Source organism: Euprymna scolopes, chromosome 25 (assembly GCF_053919585.1).
Source record: "Euprymna scolopes isolate OS-2025 chromosome 25, ASM5391958v1, whole genome shotgun sequence".
In the NCBI taxonomy this organism is placed as follows: Eukaryota; Metazoa; Mollusca; class Cephalopoda; order Sepiida; family Sepiolidae; genus Euprymna; species Euprymna scolopes.
The window spans coordinates 70,190,884-70,212,122 of record NC_136506.1 but is presented as its reverse complement, the minus strand read 5'-3'; the positions used below and the strand labels follow the sequence as shown (position 1 = coordinate 70,212,122).

General features: G+C 33.3%; 1 protein-coding gene across 1 annotated transcript in view; it reads right to left on the bottom strand.

Annotated features, from left to right (window-relative positions):
* Positions 1–21,239, bottom strand: part of LOC145247429 (kinesin-like protein KIF25) — a 446,897-nt gene that overhangs the window by 354,612 nt on the left and 71,046 nt on the right. Inside the window, exon 4 of the mRNA XM_080109187.1 lies at positions 14,984–15,087. Within this exon, the coding sequence (XP_079965313.1) occupies positions 14,984–15,087 (104 nt within the window). The remainder of the gene's footprint in view (positions 1–14,983; positions 15,088–21,239) is intronic.

The following is a 21,239-nucleotide window of genomic DNA, read 5'->3' as shown; positions in this document are numbered from 1 at the left end:
GAGAAAACGAGACAAAGAAAATTGCTACATCTGCATGCAATGAAGAATGCAAGAGCAAATGAGACAAAGAAGATTGCTAAATCTGCATGCAATGAAGAATGCAAGAGCAAATGAGACAAAGAAAATTGCTAAATCTGCATACAATGAAGAATGCAAGAGAAAACGAGACAAAGAAAATTGCTAAATCTGAATGAAATGAAGAATGCAAGAGAAAACGAGACAAAGAAAATTGCTAAATCTGCATACATTCAAGAATGCAAGAGAAAACGAGACAAAGAAAATTGCTACATCTGCATGCAATGAAGAATGCAAGAGCAAATGAGACAAAGGAAATTGCTAAATCTGCATGCAATGAAGAATGCAAGAGCAAATGAGACAAAGAAAATTGCTAAATCTGCATGCAATGAAGAATGCAAGAGAGAACGAGACAAAGAAAATTGCTAAATCTGCATGCAATGAATAATGCGGAAGAAAACGAGACAAAGAAAATTGCTAAATCTGCATGCAATGAAGAATGCAAAAGAAAACGAGACTAAGAAAATTGCTAAATCTGCATGCAATGAAGAATGCAAGAGCAAATGAGACAAATAAAATTGCTAAATCTGCATGCAATGAAGAATGCAAGAGCAAATGAGACAAAGAAAATTGCTAAATCTGCATGCAATGAAGAATGCAAGAGAGAACGAGACAAAGAAAATTGCTAAATCTGCATGCAATGAATAATGCGGAAGAAAACGAGACAAAGAAAATGGCTACATCTGCATGCAATGTAGAATGCAAGAGAAAACGAGACAAAGAAAATTGCTAAATCTGCATGCGATTAAGAATGCAAGAGCAAATGAGACAAAGAAAATTGCTAAATCTGCATGCAATGAAGAATGCAAGAGAAAACGAGACAAAAAAAAATTGCTACATCTGCATGCAATGAAAAATGCAAGAGAAAACGAGACAAAGAAATTGCTAAATCTGCATGAAATAAAGAATGCAAGAGAAAACGAGAAAAAGAAAATTGCTAAATCTGCATGCAAGTAAGAATACCAGAGAAAACGTGATAAAGAAAATTGCTACATCGGCATGCAATGAAGAATGCAAGAGAAAACGAGACAAAGAAAATTGCTACATCTGCATGCAATGAAGAATGCAAGAGAAAACGTGACAAAGAAAATTGCTAAATCTGCATGCAATGAAGAATGCAAGAGAAAACGAGACAAAGAAAATTTCTAAATCTGCATGCAATGAAGAATGCAAGAGAAAACGAGACAAAGAAAATTTCTAAATCTCCATGCAATGAAAAATGCAAGAGAAAACGTGACAAAGAAAATTGCTAAATCTGCATGCAATGAAGAATGCAAGAGAAAACGAGACAAAGAAAATTGCTACATCTGCATGCAATGAAGAATGCAAGAGAAAATGAGACAAAGAAAATTGCTAAATCTGCATGCAATGAAGAATGCAAGAGAAAACGAGACAAAGGAAATTTCTAAATCTGCATGCAATGAAGAATGCAAGAGAAAACGAGACAAAGAAAATTGCTAAATCTGCATGCAATGAAGAATGCAAGAGCAAATGAGACACAGAAAATTGCTGAATCTGCATGCAATGAAGAATGCAAGAGAAAACGAGACAAAGAAAATTGCTAAATCTGCATGCAATGAAGAATGCAAGAGAAAACGAGACAAAGAAAATTGCTACATCTGCATGCAATGAAAAATGCAAGAGCAAATGAGACAAAGAAAATTGCTATATCTGCATGCAATGAAGAATGCAAGAGCAAATGAGACAAAGAAAATTGCTAAATCTGCATGCAATGAAGAATGCAACAGAAAACGAGACAAAGAAAATTGCTACATCTGCATGCAATGAAGAATGCAAGAGAAAACGAGACAAAGAAAATTGCTAAATCTGCATGCAATGAATAATGCAAAAGAAAACGAGACAAAGAAAATGGCTAAATCTGCATGCAATGAAGAATGCAAAGGAAACGAGACAAAGAAAATTGCTAAATCTGCATGCAATAAAGAATGCAAGAGAAAACGAGACAAAGAAAATTGCTACATCTGCATGCAATGAAGAATGCAACAGAAAACGAGACAAAGAAAATTGCTAAATCTGCATGCAATGAAGAATGCAAGAGAAAACGAGACAAAGAAAATTGCTACATCTGCATGCAATGAAGAATGCAAGAGCAAATGAGACAAAGAAAATTGCTAAATCTGCATGCAATGAAGAATGCAAGAGAAAACGAGACAAAGAAAATTGCTAAATCTGCATGCAATGAAGAATGCAAAAGAAAACGAGACTAAGAAAATTGCTAAATCTGCATGCAATGAAGAATGCAAGAGCAAATGAGACAAATAAAATTGCTAAATCTGCATGCAATGAAGAATGCAAGAGCAAATGAGACAAAGAAAATTGCTAAATCTGCATGCAATGAAGAATGCAAGAGAGAACGAGACAAAGAAAATTGCTAAATCTGCATGCAATGAATAATGCGGAAGAAAACGAGACAAAGAAAATGGCTACATCTGCATGCAATGTAGAATGCAAGAGAAAACGAGACAAAGAAAATTGCTAAATCTGCATGCAATGAAGAATGCAAGAGCAAATGAGACAAAGAAAATTGCTAAATCTGCATGCAATGAAGAATGCAAGAGAAAACGAGACAAAGAAAATTGCTACATCTGCATGCAATGAAAAATGCAAGAGAAAACGAGACAAAGAAATTGCTAAATCTGCATGCAATAAAGAATGCAAGAGAAAACGAGAAAAAGAAAATTGCTAAATCTGCATGCAAGTAAGAATACCAGAGAAAACGTGATAAAGAAAATTGCTACATCGGCATGCAATGAAGAATGCAAGAGAAAACGAGACAAAGAAAATTGCTACATCTGCATGCAATGAAGAATGCAAGAGAAAACGTGACAAAGAAAATTGCTAAATCTGCATGCAATGAAGAATGCAAGAGAAAACGAGACAAAGAAAATTTCTAAATCTGCATGCAATGAAGAATGCAAGAGAAAACGAGACAAAGAAAATTTCTAAATCTCCATGCAATGAAAAATGCAAGAGAAAACGTGACAAAGAAAATTGCTAAATCTGCATGCAATGAAGAATGCAAGAGAAAACGAGACAAAGAAAATTGCTACATCTGCATGCAATGAAGAATGCAAGAGAAAACGAGACAAAGAAAATTGCTAAATCTGCATGCAATGAAGAATGCAAGAGAAAACGAGACAAAGGAAATTTCTACATCTGCATGCAATGAAGAATGCAAGAGAAAACGAGACAAAGAAAATTGCTAAATCTGCATGCAATGAAGAATGCAAGAGCAAATGAGACAAAGAAAATTGCTGAATCTGCATGCAATGAAGAATGCAGAGAAAACGAGACAAAGAAAATTGCTAAATCTGCATGCAATGAAGAATGCAAGAGAAAACGAGACAAAGAAAATTGCTACATCTGCATGCAATGAAGAATGCAAGAGCAAATGAGACAAAGAAAATTGCTATATCTGCATGCAATGAAGAATGCAAGAGCAAATGAGACAAAGAAAATTGCTAAATCTGCATGCAATGAAGAATGCAACAGAAAACGAGACAAAGAAAATTGCTAAATCTGCATGCAATGAAGAATGCAAGAGAAAACGAGACAAAGAAAATTGCTAAATCTGCATGCAATGAATAATGCAAAAGAAAACGAGACAAAGAAAATTGCTAAATCTGCATGCAATGAAGAATGCAAAGGAAACGAGACAAAGAAAATTGCTAAATCTGCATGCAATAAAGAATGCAAGAGAAAACGAGACAAAGAAAATTGCTAAATCTGCATGCAATGAAGAATGCAAGAGAAAACGAGACAAAGAAAATTGCTAAATCTGCATGCAATGAAGAATGCAAGTTAAAACGTGACAAAGAAAATTGCTAAATCTGCATGCAATGAAGAATGCAAGAGAAAACGAGACAAAGAAAATTGCTAAATCTGCATGCAATGAAGAATGCAAGAGAAAACGAGACAAAGAAAATTGCTAAATCTGCATGCAATGTAGAATGCAAGAGAAAACGAGACAAAGAAAATTGCTAAATCTGCATGCAATGAAGAATACAAGAGAAAACTTGACAAAGAAAATTGCTAACTCTGCATGTAATGAAGAATGCAAGAGAAAACGTGACAAAGAAAATTGTTAAATCTGCATGCAATGAAGAATGCAAGAGAAAACGAGACAAAGAAAATTGCTAAATCTGCATGCAATGAAGAATGCAAGAAAAACGTGACAAAGAAAATTGCTAAATCTGCATGCAATGAAGAATGCAAGAGAAAACGAGAAAGAAAATTGCTAAATCTACATGCAATGAAGAATGCAAGAGAAAACGAGACAAAGAAAATTGCTAAATCTGCATGCAATGAAGAATGCAAGAGAAAACGAGACAAAGAAAATTGCTAAATCTGCATGCAATGAAGAATGCAAGAGAAAACGAGACAAAGAAAATTGCTAAATCTGCATGCAATGAAGAATGCAAGAGAAAACGAGACAAAGAACATTGCTAAATCTGCATGCAATGAAGAATGCAAGAGAAAACGTGACAAAGAAAATTGCTGAATGTGCGTGCAATGAAGAATGCAAGAGAAAACGAGACAAAGAAAATTGCTACATCTGCATGCAATGAAGAATGCAAGAGAAAACGAGACAAAGAAAATTGCTAAATCTGCATGCAATGAAGAATGCAAGAGAAAACGAGACAAAGAAAATTGCTACATCTGCATGCAATGAAGAATGCAAAAGAAAACGAGACAAAGAAAATTGCTAAATCTGCATGCAATGAAGAATGCAAGAGAAAACGAGACAAAGAAAATTGCTACATCTCCATGCAATGAAGAATGCAAGAGCAAATGAGACAAAGAAAATTGCTAAATCAGCATGCAATGAAGAATGCAAGAGAAAACGAGACAAAGAAAATTGCTAAATCTGCATGAAATAAAGAATACCAGAGAAAACGTGATAAAGAAAATTGCTACATCTGCATGCAATGAAGAATGCAAGAGAAAACGAGACAAAGAAAATTGCTACATCTGCATGCAATGAAGAATGCAAGAGAAAACGTGACAAAGAAAATTGCTAAATCTGCATGCAATGAAGAATGCAAGAGAAAACGAGACAAAGAAAATTGCTACATCTGCATGCAATGAAGAATGCAAGAGCAAATGAGACAAAGAAAATTGCTAAATCTGCATGCAATGAAGAATGCAAGAGAAAACGAGACAAAGAAAATTGCTACATCTGCATGCAATGAAGAATGCAAGAGAAAACGAGACAAAGAAAATTGCTACATCTGCATGCAATGAAGAATGCAAGAGCAAATGAGACAAAGAAGATTGCTAAATCTGCATGCAATGAAGAATGCAAGAGCAAATGAGACAAAGAAAATTGCTAAATCTGCATACAATGAAGAATGCAAGAGAAAACGAGACAAAGAAAATTGCTAAATCTGAATGAAATGAAGAATGCAAGAGAAAACGAGACAAAGAAAATTGCTAAATCTGCATACATTGAAGAATGCAAGAGAAAACGAGACAAAGAAAATTGCTACATCTGCATGCAATGAAGAATGCAAGAGCAAATGAGACAAAGGAAATTGCTAAATCTGCATGCAATGAAGAATGCAAGAGCAAATGAGACAAAGAAAATTGCTAAATCTGCATGCAATGAAGAATGCAAGAGAGAACGAGACAAAGAAAATTGCTAAATCTGCATGCAATGAATAATGCGGAAGAAAACGAGACAAAGAAAATTGCTAAATCTGCATGCAATGAAGAATGCAAAAGAAAACGAGACTAAGAAAATTGCTAAATCTGCATGCAATGAAGAATGCAAGAGCAAATGAGACAAATAAAATTGCTAAATCTGCATGCAATGAAGAATGCAAGAGCAAATGAGACAAAGAAAATTGCTAAATCTGCATGCAATGAAGAATGCAAGAGAGAACGAGACAAAGAAAATTGCTAAATCTGCATGCAATGAATAATGCGGAAGAAAACGAGACAAAGAAAATGGCTACATCTGCATGCAATGTAGAATGCAAGAGAAAACGAGACAAAGAAAATTGCTAAATCTGCATGCAATGAAGAATGCAAGAGCAAATGAGACAAAGAAAATTGCTAAATCTGCATGCAATGAAGAATGCAAGAGAAAACGAGACAAAAAAAAATTGCTACATCTGCATGCAATGAAAAATGCAAGAGAAAACGAGACAAAGAAATTGCTAAATCTGCATGAAATAAAGAATGCAAGAGAAAACGAGACAAAGGAAATTTCTAAATCTGCATGCAAGTAAGAATACCAGAGAAAACGTGATAAAGAAAATTGCTACATCGGCATGCAATGAAGAATGCAAGAGAAAACGAGACAAAGAAAATTGCTACATCTGCATGCAATGAAGAATGCAAGAGAAAACGTGACAAAGAAAATTGCTAAATCTGAATGCAATGAAGAATGCAAGAGAAAACGAGACAAAGAAAATTTCTAAATCTGCATGCAATGAAGAATGCAAGAGAAAACGAGACAAAGAAAATTTCTAAATCTCCATGCAATGAAAAATGCAAGAGAAAACGTGACAAAGAAAATTGCTAAATCTGCATGCAATGAAGAATGCAAGAGAAAACGAGACAAAGAAAATTGCTACATCTGCATGCAATGAAGAATGCAAGAGAAAACGAGACAAAGAAAATTGCTAAATCTGCATGCAATGAAGAATGCAAGAGAAAACAAGACAAAGGAAATTTCTAAATCTGCATGCAATGAAGAATGCAAGAGAAAACGAGACAAAGAAAATTGCTAAATCTGCATGCAATGAAGAATGCAAGAGCAAATGAGACACAGAAAATTGCTGAATCTGCATGCAATGAAGAATGCAAGAGAAAACGAGACAAAGAAAATTGCTAAATCTGCATGCAATGAAGAATGCAAGAGAAAACGAGACAAAGAAAATTGCTACATCTGCATGCAATGAAGAATGCAAGAGCAAATGAGACAAAGAAAATTGCTATATCTGCATGCAATGAAGAATGCAAGAGCAAATGAGACAAAGAAAATTGCTAAATCTGCATGCAATGAAGAATGCAACAGAAAACGAGACAAAGAAAATTGCTAAATCTGCATGCAATGAAGAATGCAAGAGAAAACGAGACAAAGAAAATTGCTAAATCTGCATGCAATGAATAATGCAAAAGAAAACGAGACAAAGAAAATTGCTAAATCTGCATGCAATGAAGAATGCAAAGGAAACGAGACAAAGAAAATTGCTAAATCTGCATGCAATAAAGAATGCAAGAGAAAACGAGACAAAGAAAATTGCTACATCTGCAGGCAATGAAGAATGCAACAGAAAACGAGACAAAGAAAATTTCTAAATCTGCATGCAATGAAGAATGCAAGAGAAAACGAGACAAAGAAAATTGCTACATCTGCATGCAATGAAGAATGCAAGAGCAAATGAGACAAAGAAAATTGCTAAATCTGCATGCAATGAAGAATGCAAGAGAAAACGAGACAAAGAAAATTGCTAAATCTGCATGCAATGAAGAATGCAAAAGAAAACGAGACTAAGAAAATTGCTAAATCTGCATGCAATGAAGAATGCAAGAGCAAATGAGACAAATAAAATTGCTAAATCTGCATGCAATGAAGAATGCAAGAGCAAATGAGACAAAGAAAATTGCTAAATCTGCATGCAATGAAGAATGCAAGAGAGAACGAGACAAAGAAAATTGCTAAATCTGCATGCAATGAATAATGCGGAAGAAAACGAGACAAAGAAAATGGCTACATCTGCATGCAATGTAGAATGCAAGAGAAAACGAGACAAAGAAAATTGCTAAATCTGCATGCAATGAAGAATGCAAGAGCAAATGAGACAAAGAAAATTGCTAAATCTGCATGCAATGAAGAATGCAAGAGAAAACGAGACAAAGAAAATTGCTACATCTGCATGCAATGAAAAATGCAAGAGAAAACGAGACAAAGAAAATTGCTAAATCTGCATGCAATAAAGAATGCAAGAGAAAACGAGAAAAAGAAAATTGCTAAATCTGCATGCAAGTAAGAATACCAGAGAAAACGTGATAAAGAAAATTGCTACATCGGCATGCAATGAAGAATGCAAGAGAAAACGAGACAAAGAAAATTGCTACATCTGCATGCAATGAAGAATGCAAGAGAAAACGTGACAAAGAAAATTGCTAAATCTGCATGCAATGAAGAATGCAAGAGAAAACGAGACAAAGAAAATTTCTAAATCTGCATGCAATGAAGAATGCAAGAGAAAACGAGACAAAGAAAATTTCTAAATCTCCATGCAATGAAAAATGCAAGAGAAAACGAGACAAAGAAAATTGCTAAATCTGCATGCAATGAAGAATGCAAGAGAAAACGAGACAAAGAAAATTGCTACATCTGCATGCAATGAAGAATGCAAGAGAAAACGAGACAAAGAAAATTGCTAAATCTGCATGCAATGAAGAATGCAAGAGAAAACGAGACAAAGGAAATTTCTAAATCTGCATGCAATGAAGAATGCAAGAGAAAACGAGACAAAGAAAATTGCTAAATCTGCATCCAATGAAGAATGCAAGAGCAAATGAGACAAAGAAAATTGCTGAATCTGCATGCAATGAAGAATGCAGAGAAAACGAGATAAAGAAAATTGCTAAATCTGCATGCAATGAAGAATGCAACAGAAAACGAGACAAAGAAAATTGCTACATCTGCATGCAATGAAGAATGCAAGAGCAAATGAGACAAAGAAAATTGCTATATCTGCATGCAATGAAGAATGCAAGAGCAAATGAGACAAAGAAAATTGCTAAATCTGCATGCAATGAAGAATGCAACAGAAAACGAGACAAAGAAAATTGCTAAATCTGCATGCAATGAAGAATGCAAGAGAAAACGAGACAAAGAAAATTGCTAAATCTGCATGCAATGAATAATGCAAAAGAAAACGAGACAAAGAAAATTGCTAAATCTGCATGCAATGAAGAATGCAAAGGAAACGAGACAAAGAAAATTGCTAAATCTGCATGCAATAAAGAATGCAAGAGAAAACGAGACAAAGAAAATTGCTAAATCTGCATGCAATGAAGAATGCAAGAGAAAACGAGACAAAGAAAATTGCTAAATCTGCATGCAATGAAGAATGCAAGTTAAAACGTGACAAAGAAAATTGCTAAATCTGCATGCAATGAAGAATGCAAGAGAAAACGAGACAAAGAAAATTGCTAAATCTGCATGCAATGAAGAATGCAAGAGAAAACGAGACAAAGAAAATTGCTAAATCTGCATGCAATGTAGAATGCAAGAGAAAACGAGACAAAGAAAATTGCTAAATCTGCATGCAATGAAGAATACAAGAGAAAACTTGACAAAGAAAATTGCTAACTCTGCATGTAATGAAGAATGCAAGAGAAAACGTGACAAAGAAAATTGTTAAATCTGCATGCAATGAAGAATGCAAGAGAAAACGAGACAAAGAAAATTGCTAAATCTGCATGCAATGAAGAATGCAAGAAAAACGTGACAAAGAAAATTGCTAAATCTGCATGCAATGAAGAATGCAAGAGAAAACGAGAAAGAAAATTGCTAAATCTACATGCAATGAAGAATGCAAGAGAAAACGAGACAAAGAAAATTGCTAAATCTGCATGCAATGAAGAATGCAAGAGAAAACGAGACAAAGAAAATTGCTAAATCTGCATGCAATGAAGAATGCAAGAGAAAACGAGACAAAGAAAATTGCTAAATCTGCATGCAATGAAGAATGCAAGAGAAAACGAGACAAAGAACATTGCTAAATCTGCATGCAATGAAGAATGCAAGAGAAAACGAGACAAAGAAAATTGCTAAATCTGCATGCAATGAAGAATGCAAGAGAAAACGAGACAAAGAAAATTGCTACATCTGCATGCAATGAAGAATGCAAGAGAAAACGCGACAAAGAAAATTGCTAAATCTGCATGCAATGAAGAATGCAACAGAACACGAGACAAAGAAAATTGCTAAATCTGCATGCAATGAAGAATGCAACAGAAAACGAGACAAAGAAAATTGCTAAATCTGCATGCAATGAAGAATGCAGAGAAAACGAGACAAAGAAAAAGACAGAACAATCAACATATCTTATACAGAATTATTCCATCGGTGTCCAACATGTGGCAAATACTTTAGAGCTCGAATCGATCTAACAAGCCATCTTCGAATTCACAGAACAATCGTACAATAACGGTCATCTTTGCAAGCGATGGTCGAACATCATCATCATTGTTATATATAAAGTAAAGTCGGTAATTTCGACCGATAATTCAGAGTGTTCATCTTCGTTTTTGCATGGCCGTCAATCCATTATATTTTATGTATTTCAATTAATTAGTTAGATATTCTTAGACGACTTTTTTTTTCAGATATTCTTAGACAACTATAATTAAACAGTTTTAAATATACGATAGCTGTAACCGGTAACCATAGTAACCGAAACTGTGCATACGTTCAGAAAGCGTGCAGAATCCGTAAAAGATGCAATCAACCGAAAAGTCTTTGAAATATAAGCTTAAAATATATTCATGTGTGATTAGAATATTGAAAAAAAAAGATTAATAACTATGATCATTTGTTTCCTTTCTGACGTTATCTCTTTCTGTAAACTCGGTGATGGGAGAGGTGATAAAGAGGCAAGAAGTTGTCGGCAGTGTCGCCAAGTTAACTATTTATTAGCTAGATCGGAAGATCTAATTTAGGGTCTAGCTAGTTAAATTTAGATTTACGGCTAGCATTTTTTTTCTGTAATATCTGGAGATTTTGTTGGTCCCTATCACACCCGCAATTTCAGATTTCAGTCAACCCACTTTTCGTATTTATTTTCTCTCTGATCATACTAGACTTTTTTAAAGCTATATTTCATTATATATGATATATGCATATTTCATTATATATGATATATGCATATTTCATTATATATGATATATGCATATTTCATTATGTATGATATATGTATATTTCATTATATATGATATATGTATATTTCCTTATATATGATATATGCATATTTCATTATATATGATATATGTATATTTCATTATATATGATACACGTATATTTCATTATATATGATACACGTATATTTCATTATATATGATATATGTATATTTCATTATATATGATATATGTATATTTCATTATATATGATATATGTATATTTCATTATACATGATATATGTATACTTCATTATATATGATATATGTATATTTCATTATATATGATATATGTATATTTCATTATATATGATATATGTATATTTCATTATATATGATATATGTATATTTCATTTTATATTATATATGTATATTTCATTATATATGATATATGTATATTTCATTATATATGATATATGTATATTTCATTATATATGATATATGTATATTTCATTATATATGATATATGTATATTTCATTATATATGATATATTTCATTATATATGATTTATGTATATTTCATTATATATGATATATGTATATTTCATCATATATGATATATGTATATTTCATTATATATGATATATGTATATTTCATTATATATGATATATGTATATTTCATTATATATGATATATGTATATTTCATTATATATGATATATGTATATTTCATTATATATGATATATGCATATTTCATTATATATGATTTATGTATATTTCATTATATATGATATATGTATATTTCAATAAAATATCCTCGAGATCCGCTGACGATATAAATCTTAAACCACCACAACATTATTTTGTTAAATTTTATTATAAATTAAAAGACAAAATAAGATAACATTCGACACCGATGTAGGTGACGTCGGGTTCAGAGAGTTTCGTTGCAGCCTTCTTCCGTCTATGCTTTCTCCTCTCCTTTTGACGCATGCCTTCACAGCACTACGCCAGCGGCTGCGCTCTAGAGTCATAGATTCCTAGTCTGTTGGGTTTATGCCACTTGCTTACGGGTATCCTTTTAGCATAGGGAAGATTTTCCTGCTGCTAGGTTTAGAACTGGCAGCAATGGTAACTAAGGATTAACTCCACACCAAATGTAGAAGTTTTCTTGATAGATATGAAAGGTTTGTTTGAAATCTAGTAAAATTTGGATCTAGTTTTTTTTTCTGTAAATTCTTGAGATTTCGTTTGTTATCCGTACGCTCGCAATTCAAATTTCAGTAAACCTATTTTTCATATTCATGTTTGGTCCGAGAAAACTCCGGTTGCCCCCCAGGGGTTCCTTTCGGATTAAAATAGCTAAAATTGACACTTTTGTGCTTATTAAAAAAAATTGATGCCTTGGATTTTTATAAAACTTTCTGAAAAGTTGTAACTAACTGATTTCGATATAATTTTGTTTGTCTATACTTCGCGATAACTCTTGGGTGTGCCCCAGGGGCTCTTTTAGGGCTAATCAAAACATTCCATTTTTAGGAATATTTTACCATATTTGTCCAAAATGTTCTGTATATATCTCTTTAGCAGTTTTGCATGGAGCTGAACTCAAATTTAAATATATTAAGGCCTTGGGGACTTTTGAGGGTAAATGGGGCGGGGGGGGAGTGTCAATGATGAACTTAGTCATTTCTTTTTTTTTTTTTTTTGCATGGTGCAGAACTCAAATTTACATATGCGAAAGCCTAAAAATGCAGCGTTTGTTCATTTTCACCAGGATTTGACGCCCCCTGGGGACTTTTGAGGCTAAATGGAGGAGGAGGGACAAATGCTGAACTTAGTCATTTTTTATGCCTCGTTCACTGTGCACTCACGGGGGACCATGCATGCTTCACTTGTTTATCTAGTCATCATATGAATCGATTTCTCAAGCAACTTTCCATTGTACATGATAGATGCAGAAGCATAGTAGTTGTACATTCCACTAAAAATTTTAAAAAATCCAAAATATTCTCAAGATTTCCGACACTCTTAATCTTAATTCACAACAAATTATAATTTTTGGTTAAACTTTACATTTTCGATTAGTCAGACACACTCATGAATTACATCCCTTGTTTTATTTATTTATTTGAAAATTGCATTCAGTAGCGCATATCTTGAAATATCGGTGGAGGAAGAATATTTTAAGTTGCTATTCCAACAAGTAATAGACATTATACTGAGTGACCTCAACTTTGTGGTTGCGTATTTGGACGACATATTAATGGGGAGCGAAAATGTAGGACAACAACACATGTTTATAAAATAATACCATTATGGAATGTGTTCCTTAGAATTATGGTCTATTCCCTGCATCCTTGTCCCAGCTCGTTTGACTTATTGGACTAGTGGTCTCCATCAATGGACTCGATTTTTATCTGGGCCGATTTTTATGAAATTTTACACGAAGATACTTTATGTGCCTGGCAGTGTTCTTAGATAGGCCTTGTACCGGAATGTCTTCGATAAGTATCGATAATCGATAATCAAAATAATCCGATGAAAGAAGGAACCGGCGATTTTGACCAAAGTTAACACCTTACACAGCCTAACATCATAAGTGACGCATAAAATCGACAGTAGGTTCTTTGATATGACAGGAGCACGTTCGAAATGAATGTTTCTGTTTAAAGCACAACTGCACTATGATACTTGATTTTTTTTTTTCATTTTAAACTTAAATTAAAGCCATTACCACCCTACAATCAGTAAGGCCAAGCATATAAAATTAACAGCAGGTTTTTTGAGATGACAGGGGTGCGTTTGAAATGAATGTTTCTATTTAGAGCACAACTAATACATGATATTTGTGCGCTTTTAAACTTTAATGCAAGCCATTATATATAAAAGTAATTTTATAAAATCAACAGTAAGTTCTCTACAGTGAAATGTAGACTCCAATATATTGTGGACTAAGTCATTGCAGAGAGTGGGGAGGTATGTGCAGCTTAATCCGGGTGCACCGTAATGGGACCCAAACTAGAACAGGTAATCAATCGATTTGATTGAAAAATGGCGGTTTTGCCGATTTCGATGACAATAAAAATATCGGAGTGTGAAATATTTGTTGATCATCATTCAATCCCAGGCAACGTCGCGTCTCCATGCTAGTATATATATATATATATATATATATATATATATATATATATATATATATATATATATACACACATATATATATACATATACATATATACACACATATATACATATATATATACATATATACACACATATATACATATATATATATATATATATATATATATATATATATATATGATTAGTTTTTTTGGGGGGGAAAAAGAAATCCAGCAGTGTTCAATTAAAAGGAAAATCTGAAAATAAGAGCGTATTTATATTTTATGTACAGAAAGTTGTTAGATGAGACAAGTCATTGGTACCGTCGGTTTCAAGCCCGATAGTTAGGACCGTTTAAGATATCCATATCAAGCTCTCTTCAGCCAATACTCAATAGATGAGTATTGGCTGAAGAGATACTCAAAATGCAATTGCGAATGTTGTAAGACTTATACCAAGTCATGGCTGATGCAACGAGAGTATGTTACTCCTATTGATTGAATTAAAAGTTCTGTTCGAAATTTCATGCAAATTTCTAAATTCAGCAAAAACATTCCCAATTTCGACAAGATACACTTGAAAAAGGTTGGAGGTTATATCGACTGAAACGTTGTGAAAATAACACTGAAGTTGAGAACAGTAGTCCAAAGAAGTGAAATAATATGAATAAACAACCTTCATCGCAAAAATTCAGAAATGTTCTAAAGTCTTGTCCTGAATCTTGATGGAAATGTACAGAGATGTAAGGATTGGCAGCAGCTTCCTGAACTTTCTTCTATACACACAACAGTAAGCAGTAATAGCGTGCTTGCAACCACCATCAGCGTTTAACATGGCATCTAAATTTATTTTATTTTTATTTAGTCACTTTTAAATACTAAAAGTATATATTCACTTACCATCAGATCGTTATGAAGTTGGCGCCTCTTTTTCTTTTCCTTGTCGTGTTTATTTGTGATGTCGTTAAGCTGGTCACGTAGAGTGATCACAGTTTCTTGTAATTCTGAAACAAAAAGACAAAAAAATGTTATTGAATTTTCGAGAATTTTAACTGCGTTAGCTGTCTGAATTCAGAGAAAAAGAAATTTTCCAGAATAAAAAGAAAATAAGTTATCGAATTCAAAATGAAGAAATAAAATCAAATTCAAAATGTAGACACACGATCAAATTCAAAATAGAGATGCCAGATCAAATTCAAAATGGAGATACAAGATGAAATTCAAAATGGAAATACAAGATGAAATTCAAAGAGGATATAAAAGATCAATTTAAAAATAGAAACAAGAGATCAAATTTAAAATGGAGATAAAAGATTAAATACAAAATGGAGATAAAAAATCAAATTCAGAATAGAGATATAAGATGGAATTTAAAATAAAAATACAAGATCATATTTAACATGCAGACACAAGATCATACTTAAAATGAAGATACAAGATCAAGTTCAAAATAGAGATACACGATCAAATTCAAAATAGACATATAAGATCAAATTTAAAATAGAGATATAAGATCAAATTTAAAATAGAAAACAAAGTTAAATTTAAAATGAAGACACAAGATCAAATTAAAATTGAGACCCAAGATCAAATTTAAAATAGAAGCATATCAAATTCAAAATAGAAACATAATGTCAAATTCAAAATGAAGACACATTAGGAAATTAAAAAAAGAAATACAAAATCAAATTCAAAGTCGAGACCCAAGATAAAATTTAAAATGTATATAAAAGTCAAATTCCAAATGGAGACACAAGATCAAATTCAAAATGGAGACCCCAGATCCAATTTTGAAATGGCAACACAGAATTAAATTCAAAATGGAGGCATAAGATCAAATTTAAAATGACAATACAAATATGCATTCAAAATGGAGACACAAGATCAAATTCCAAATGGAGACACAGAATCAAATTTAAAATAGAGACTCAAGATCAAATTTAAAATGGCAACACAAAATCAAATTCAAAACAGAGACCAAGATCAAATTCGAAATGGAAACAGAAAATCAAATTTAAAATGGAGACCAAGATCAAATTCGAACTGGAAATGCAGGATTAAATTCAAAATGGAAACACAATATCAAATTCAAAATGGAGACACCAGCTTAAATCTAATATAAAGACATAAGATCAAATTCAAAATGGAAATACAAGATCAAATTTAAAGTGGAGACACGGGATCAAATTCAAAATGAAGACGCAAAATCAAATGTAAAACCCCCTTTAAAGAGACTAACTTTTTCAAGTGGAGTAATCAAATTCTGGCTGTTCAAATATTAATATCAGATATATTTCCCATTTCTTTTCTTAGTTAAATATTTTCTACTTGCTGGCCTATTATCTGTAATATGCATTTATGCACCCCACTAAACATGCAGCCTTGCATGTGTTTAAACACCTTCTATTTCTAGAAGAGACAAGATTTATATAAATGGTGGTGCTGGGTTATTGGCCGATAATGATAATATAAATTGAATACAAAAATAGCTTGAATAAACAAGCTAGCATTACTATTGAGCTCTTCCAAATATCAAGCACATGATTGTCACATAAATCAATTTCTGTATTGCTTGCTCCTATCTTGCAATAACTGAAAGGAGGAAGAAAATTATGGGAAAATGATAGAGAGGCACATCTGTTTGGCTACCCATGCCTATGATTCGAAAGAGTCCACAGATTGAATATTGAGTCTGGGATACTGGACATAACACCTTCCTAAAAGAAATAAAACCTGGATAATTGATACAGTCATCAGGGCAGAAGTATAAATATCCAATGATTTGATGCAAAGGTCACCTACTGACTTAGGGGGCGAACATATTCTCATCATTAAATCTACTTGTATTTAAAGGCACTTTGTCTGTGCCTGTGTGTGTGTATGTGAGTCTGTTCCCTATGGAATCCAAAACGGTTGGAATGATTTTTTTGAAATTTCACACAAATGTACTTTATACGTCTGGGAGTGTTCTTAGATAGATTTTATATTTGAATGCTTTCGATAAGTATCAGAAATCGATAATCAAAAACATCCGATTAAAGAAGGAAGTCCAATTTTGACCAAATGTTAGAGAATGGATAGAGAGAGAGAGAGAGAGAGAGAGAGAGAGAGAGAGAGAGAGAGAGAGTGAATTATAGTGTAGACACGTTGACCGGAAGTCAAGATCAGCTGATTGGATTGCGTGTGAGTCATGTGATCAGGTTAGCTGAATCGGGGAGATTTGCTTGGGACTTGGAAGAGAGCGGACAGCTTCGTCGTTGTCTCCTCCCCTTCGCTGGGGGTGGGGAACGAACGCTGACGTGGTAGAAATAAGACCTAGAAGAAAAAAAACAACACAGGCCAAATTCACTTTCCTTACTTCTGTGAACAAACTGGAAGGTGAATAAAAAATCTATAGAACCAATTTCTTGTCTTGGAGTGAAATAAATCTTCATCCCCAAAAACAGGTATCAAGTCTCCCTCCCAGACGAGAATTTCCAGATGGACCAACAAAATGGTAGAAGGTATGTTCAAATGACATGTCACACACATATTCACACTTAACAGCATATGAACATATGTAATAGAAAGACCACTAGACGAACACACACACAACGTCATTAACTCTGGTAAGATAATTAAACACTCAATCTTTTATAAATAGACACGTTTTAATATATCATCTCCATTCCAATTTCAACCAATATACAACAAACGCTCATTTTATGATACGACAACGTAACACAAAGTTAACACCTTATACAGCTTAACAGCACATTTTGAGAAAGTTTATCTCTACACAAGCAGAAAGCCCAGCATATAAAATCAACAGTAGATTCTTTGATAGGACAGAGGCGTGATCGAAATAAATTTCTATTAAGAGCACAATTGAATCATGATATTTGACGTTTTCATTTCAAACTTAAATTCAAACCATTACGTAAACATAATTTATAAAATCAACAGTAGGTTCTTTGAGAAGACAGGGGTGCATACAAAATAAATGTTTCTGTTTAGAGTATAATTGAACCATAATACTTGAGTTTTGCACTTTCAACTTAAATCCAAGCCATTATATATAAAAATAATCTTATAAAATTAATCTCTCCAGATTGTGGACTAAGTCACTGTGGGTAGGCATGTGCAGCTTCTTCCCAGTACAATGCAATGGGTCCCCTACTAGAGTAGGCAATCAATTGATTTGATTGAAAAATGGACGATTTCACCAATTTCAAGGACAATAAAAATATGGGTGGAACATTTGTTGATCCTCATTCAATCCCCGACAACGTCAGGTCTCCATGCTAGTAAATAATAAAATGGAATAAGGCTACATTGAACGCAAATCCTGGAATGCGCGTTGCAGTTATGGATGTATAGATGTTCAAAAATGTTCTAAAATTTTTCCGATTCCAATACTCCAAAAACTTCCGATTTTTTCGATTTCTGATTTGGTATAATCGTCCCAACACTAATAGATATAAACAATAACCATAAGGCATAATCACACTGATACACTGATTTCCGTTAGATGACCAAAGTTAAGCAACGTTGAGCCTGCTCAGCACCATAATGGATGACTATTTGAAAACACCAGGTGCTGTATGTGCCCTTTGTTTATCTCGGCTTTTTTTTCCAGTCGTCCTGGATTTCTCGTTGCCACTGAAATCAAGCAGTGCCGACTCAGGAGAGGTGAGGTTTGGGATTGCACAAAACTTGCTTAACGGTTACATATGCAAACTATCTCACAGGAAGTATCCATTGTCTCTGAAGACTGAATGAAGACCATTAACTGGGCCAAACTGAAATCAGTAGAAAGGAGACTAACTAATGCAGGGGTTTTGAAATTGTGGTCCGCAGACCACAGGAGGTCCGCAAGAACAAGACAGGGGATCCGTGGTCGGACAGCAAAGACTTTTTATGGGTAATTTGATTTTATATATGTTTTTTAATCGAAATTCTTCTTCTTATATTCTGTAATTCTTCTTATAATCTGTAAATGTATGTACCTAAAGTTTTAATATTGTAGTTAAATTTAAGCTCTTTCCTTTCAATGGAGCCCCATCAGCACTGCCAATTTTAAATTTCGTCTGAGGGTTTAAATTTAATAAATTTTGAATAACAACTTAATAAATGTGGTAAACAAAATCTATTTTAAACATTTGTTGTTTTTTTTTTATTCTGGTAGTTACTTCTCTATTACCATGCAACTAACGCACTAAAAATTCAAAATATGTATTTTTAACAAAATTTGTTTCTTTTATTATCGTGATTGATGCACAGTTTATGTTTCTTTGTAGAAACATTAAAAATTTTAAAAGAAAGTTATCCATAGTTTTTAATTTAAAGTACGTAGTTATAATTTGTAATATTAAAATACTTGTTACTTATTATTTATAACATCTTATTTTAACCTACTTCATAATTAAAACAAATGAAAAATCTGTTGTCCTTTCGTAATGATTTTATTTATTGGCCGACATACGGAAGAACTTTCTTTAAATAAATAGTTTAAGTTTATTTCTGCTACTTAATCCACATGCCTTTTTTTATTTAAAATATTTTTTGTTACTTCTTTATTATGCACACTAGAACAACTGGTGAGGAAGTTTTTAAAGTATTGGACTCTTTGCTTTCTCAATCAGGTTTGTTATAGAGCCAGTGTATTGGCATATGTAGAGATGGGGCGGCGTCAATGACCGGTATTCACTCAGGTGTTGTGCGGCATGTTAAGAAAGTAGCACCTAATATCACTGGAACACATTGCATGACTCATCGAGAAGCTCTGGTTGCCAAAAAAATGGATACTTCTTTGTCCGAAGTCTTGTCATCTTGTATTAAAGTGATAAATTTCATTAAAACCAGACCACTGTTTAGTAGTTTCTTTGCAATACTCTGTGGTGAGATGGGGGCTGAACATTCAAGTCTGTTGTTTCATACATAGGTAAGATGGCTATCACGAGGTAAAGTAATTCAGCGTTTATTTGAACTTAGAGAAGAACTGTTGATGTTTCTATGTTCATGATGCTGAACTGGCTTCGATAATGGCCGATAAAATTTGGCTTTGCAAAGTTGCTTATCTGGCAGATCTATTCAACAAACTTAATGAACTGAATTTATCTCTAAAAGGAAGCAATTCAAATATTTTATTTAGTCATGACAAAATACAAGCCTTCAAGAAAAAAAACTGAATATATGGACTAAAAAAGTTAGTAAGAAAACTTTAGATATTTTTCTTACACTGGACGAATATCTCAGCAACAATGATCCAGTTAATGTTGATTTGATAATTGTAGATGTTAAACGACATTTGATATCACTAGCCGAACATTTTGCCAAATATTTCTCGAAAGATATTCCAGATAATATTGAAAATTTTGACTGGATCAGAAATCCGTTTAATGTTGAAATAGCTGATAGCATGCTCACAGGAAATGAACTGGAAGAACTGGCTGAAATTTCATGCGACAGAAGTTTAAAAATCAGTTTTATGCAGCAACAAGTTTCGAAATTCTGGCTCACTGTAACCTCCGAATATCCATTGTTATCTCGAAAGGCAGTTAAGATTTTGTTACCGTTTGCAACAACATATTTATGCGAAGCAGGATTTTCGGCACTGACCATTCTGAAAAATTAATACAGATCCAGACTTGCTCCAGAAAGTGACTTACGTGTATGTTTGTCAGTAATATCGCCAAGAATTGAGAGTTTGTGCAAAGCCAAGCAAGCAAATCCTTCTCACTAAGTGTGTGTTGAAAAATCCTACGTGCGTGTAATTGTTAATAAAACTTTTGTTAAATACTATTGCTGTTTTCATTTAATATTAATATTTTAATCATTATGGACTTTTCTCGTTCCTAGCTGTTAATATTGTATCGCTAGAATAAAAATCACAGATGATCGATCTTCGGCCTACGACTGATTACAAACCGGTGAGAAATACAGATTACGCCCAGTCGTTATCATGCCACGGTTATCGGAAGAAAGACGACACCAAGCAATCGGGCATTTTACTGCCGGAGCGTCAATTTCATAATCGTTTATAAGGGGGTCCCTAATGGTAAAGCCTGAAATATAAAGGGGTCCGCAAGTCAAGAAGTTTGAAAAACCCTGGGCTAATGAATTCGAGAAATAGACTTTCATCCACTCTTTCACTTTTTTTCACGTTTTAGTTGTT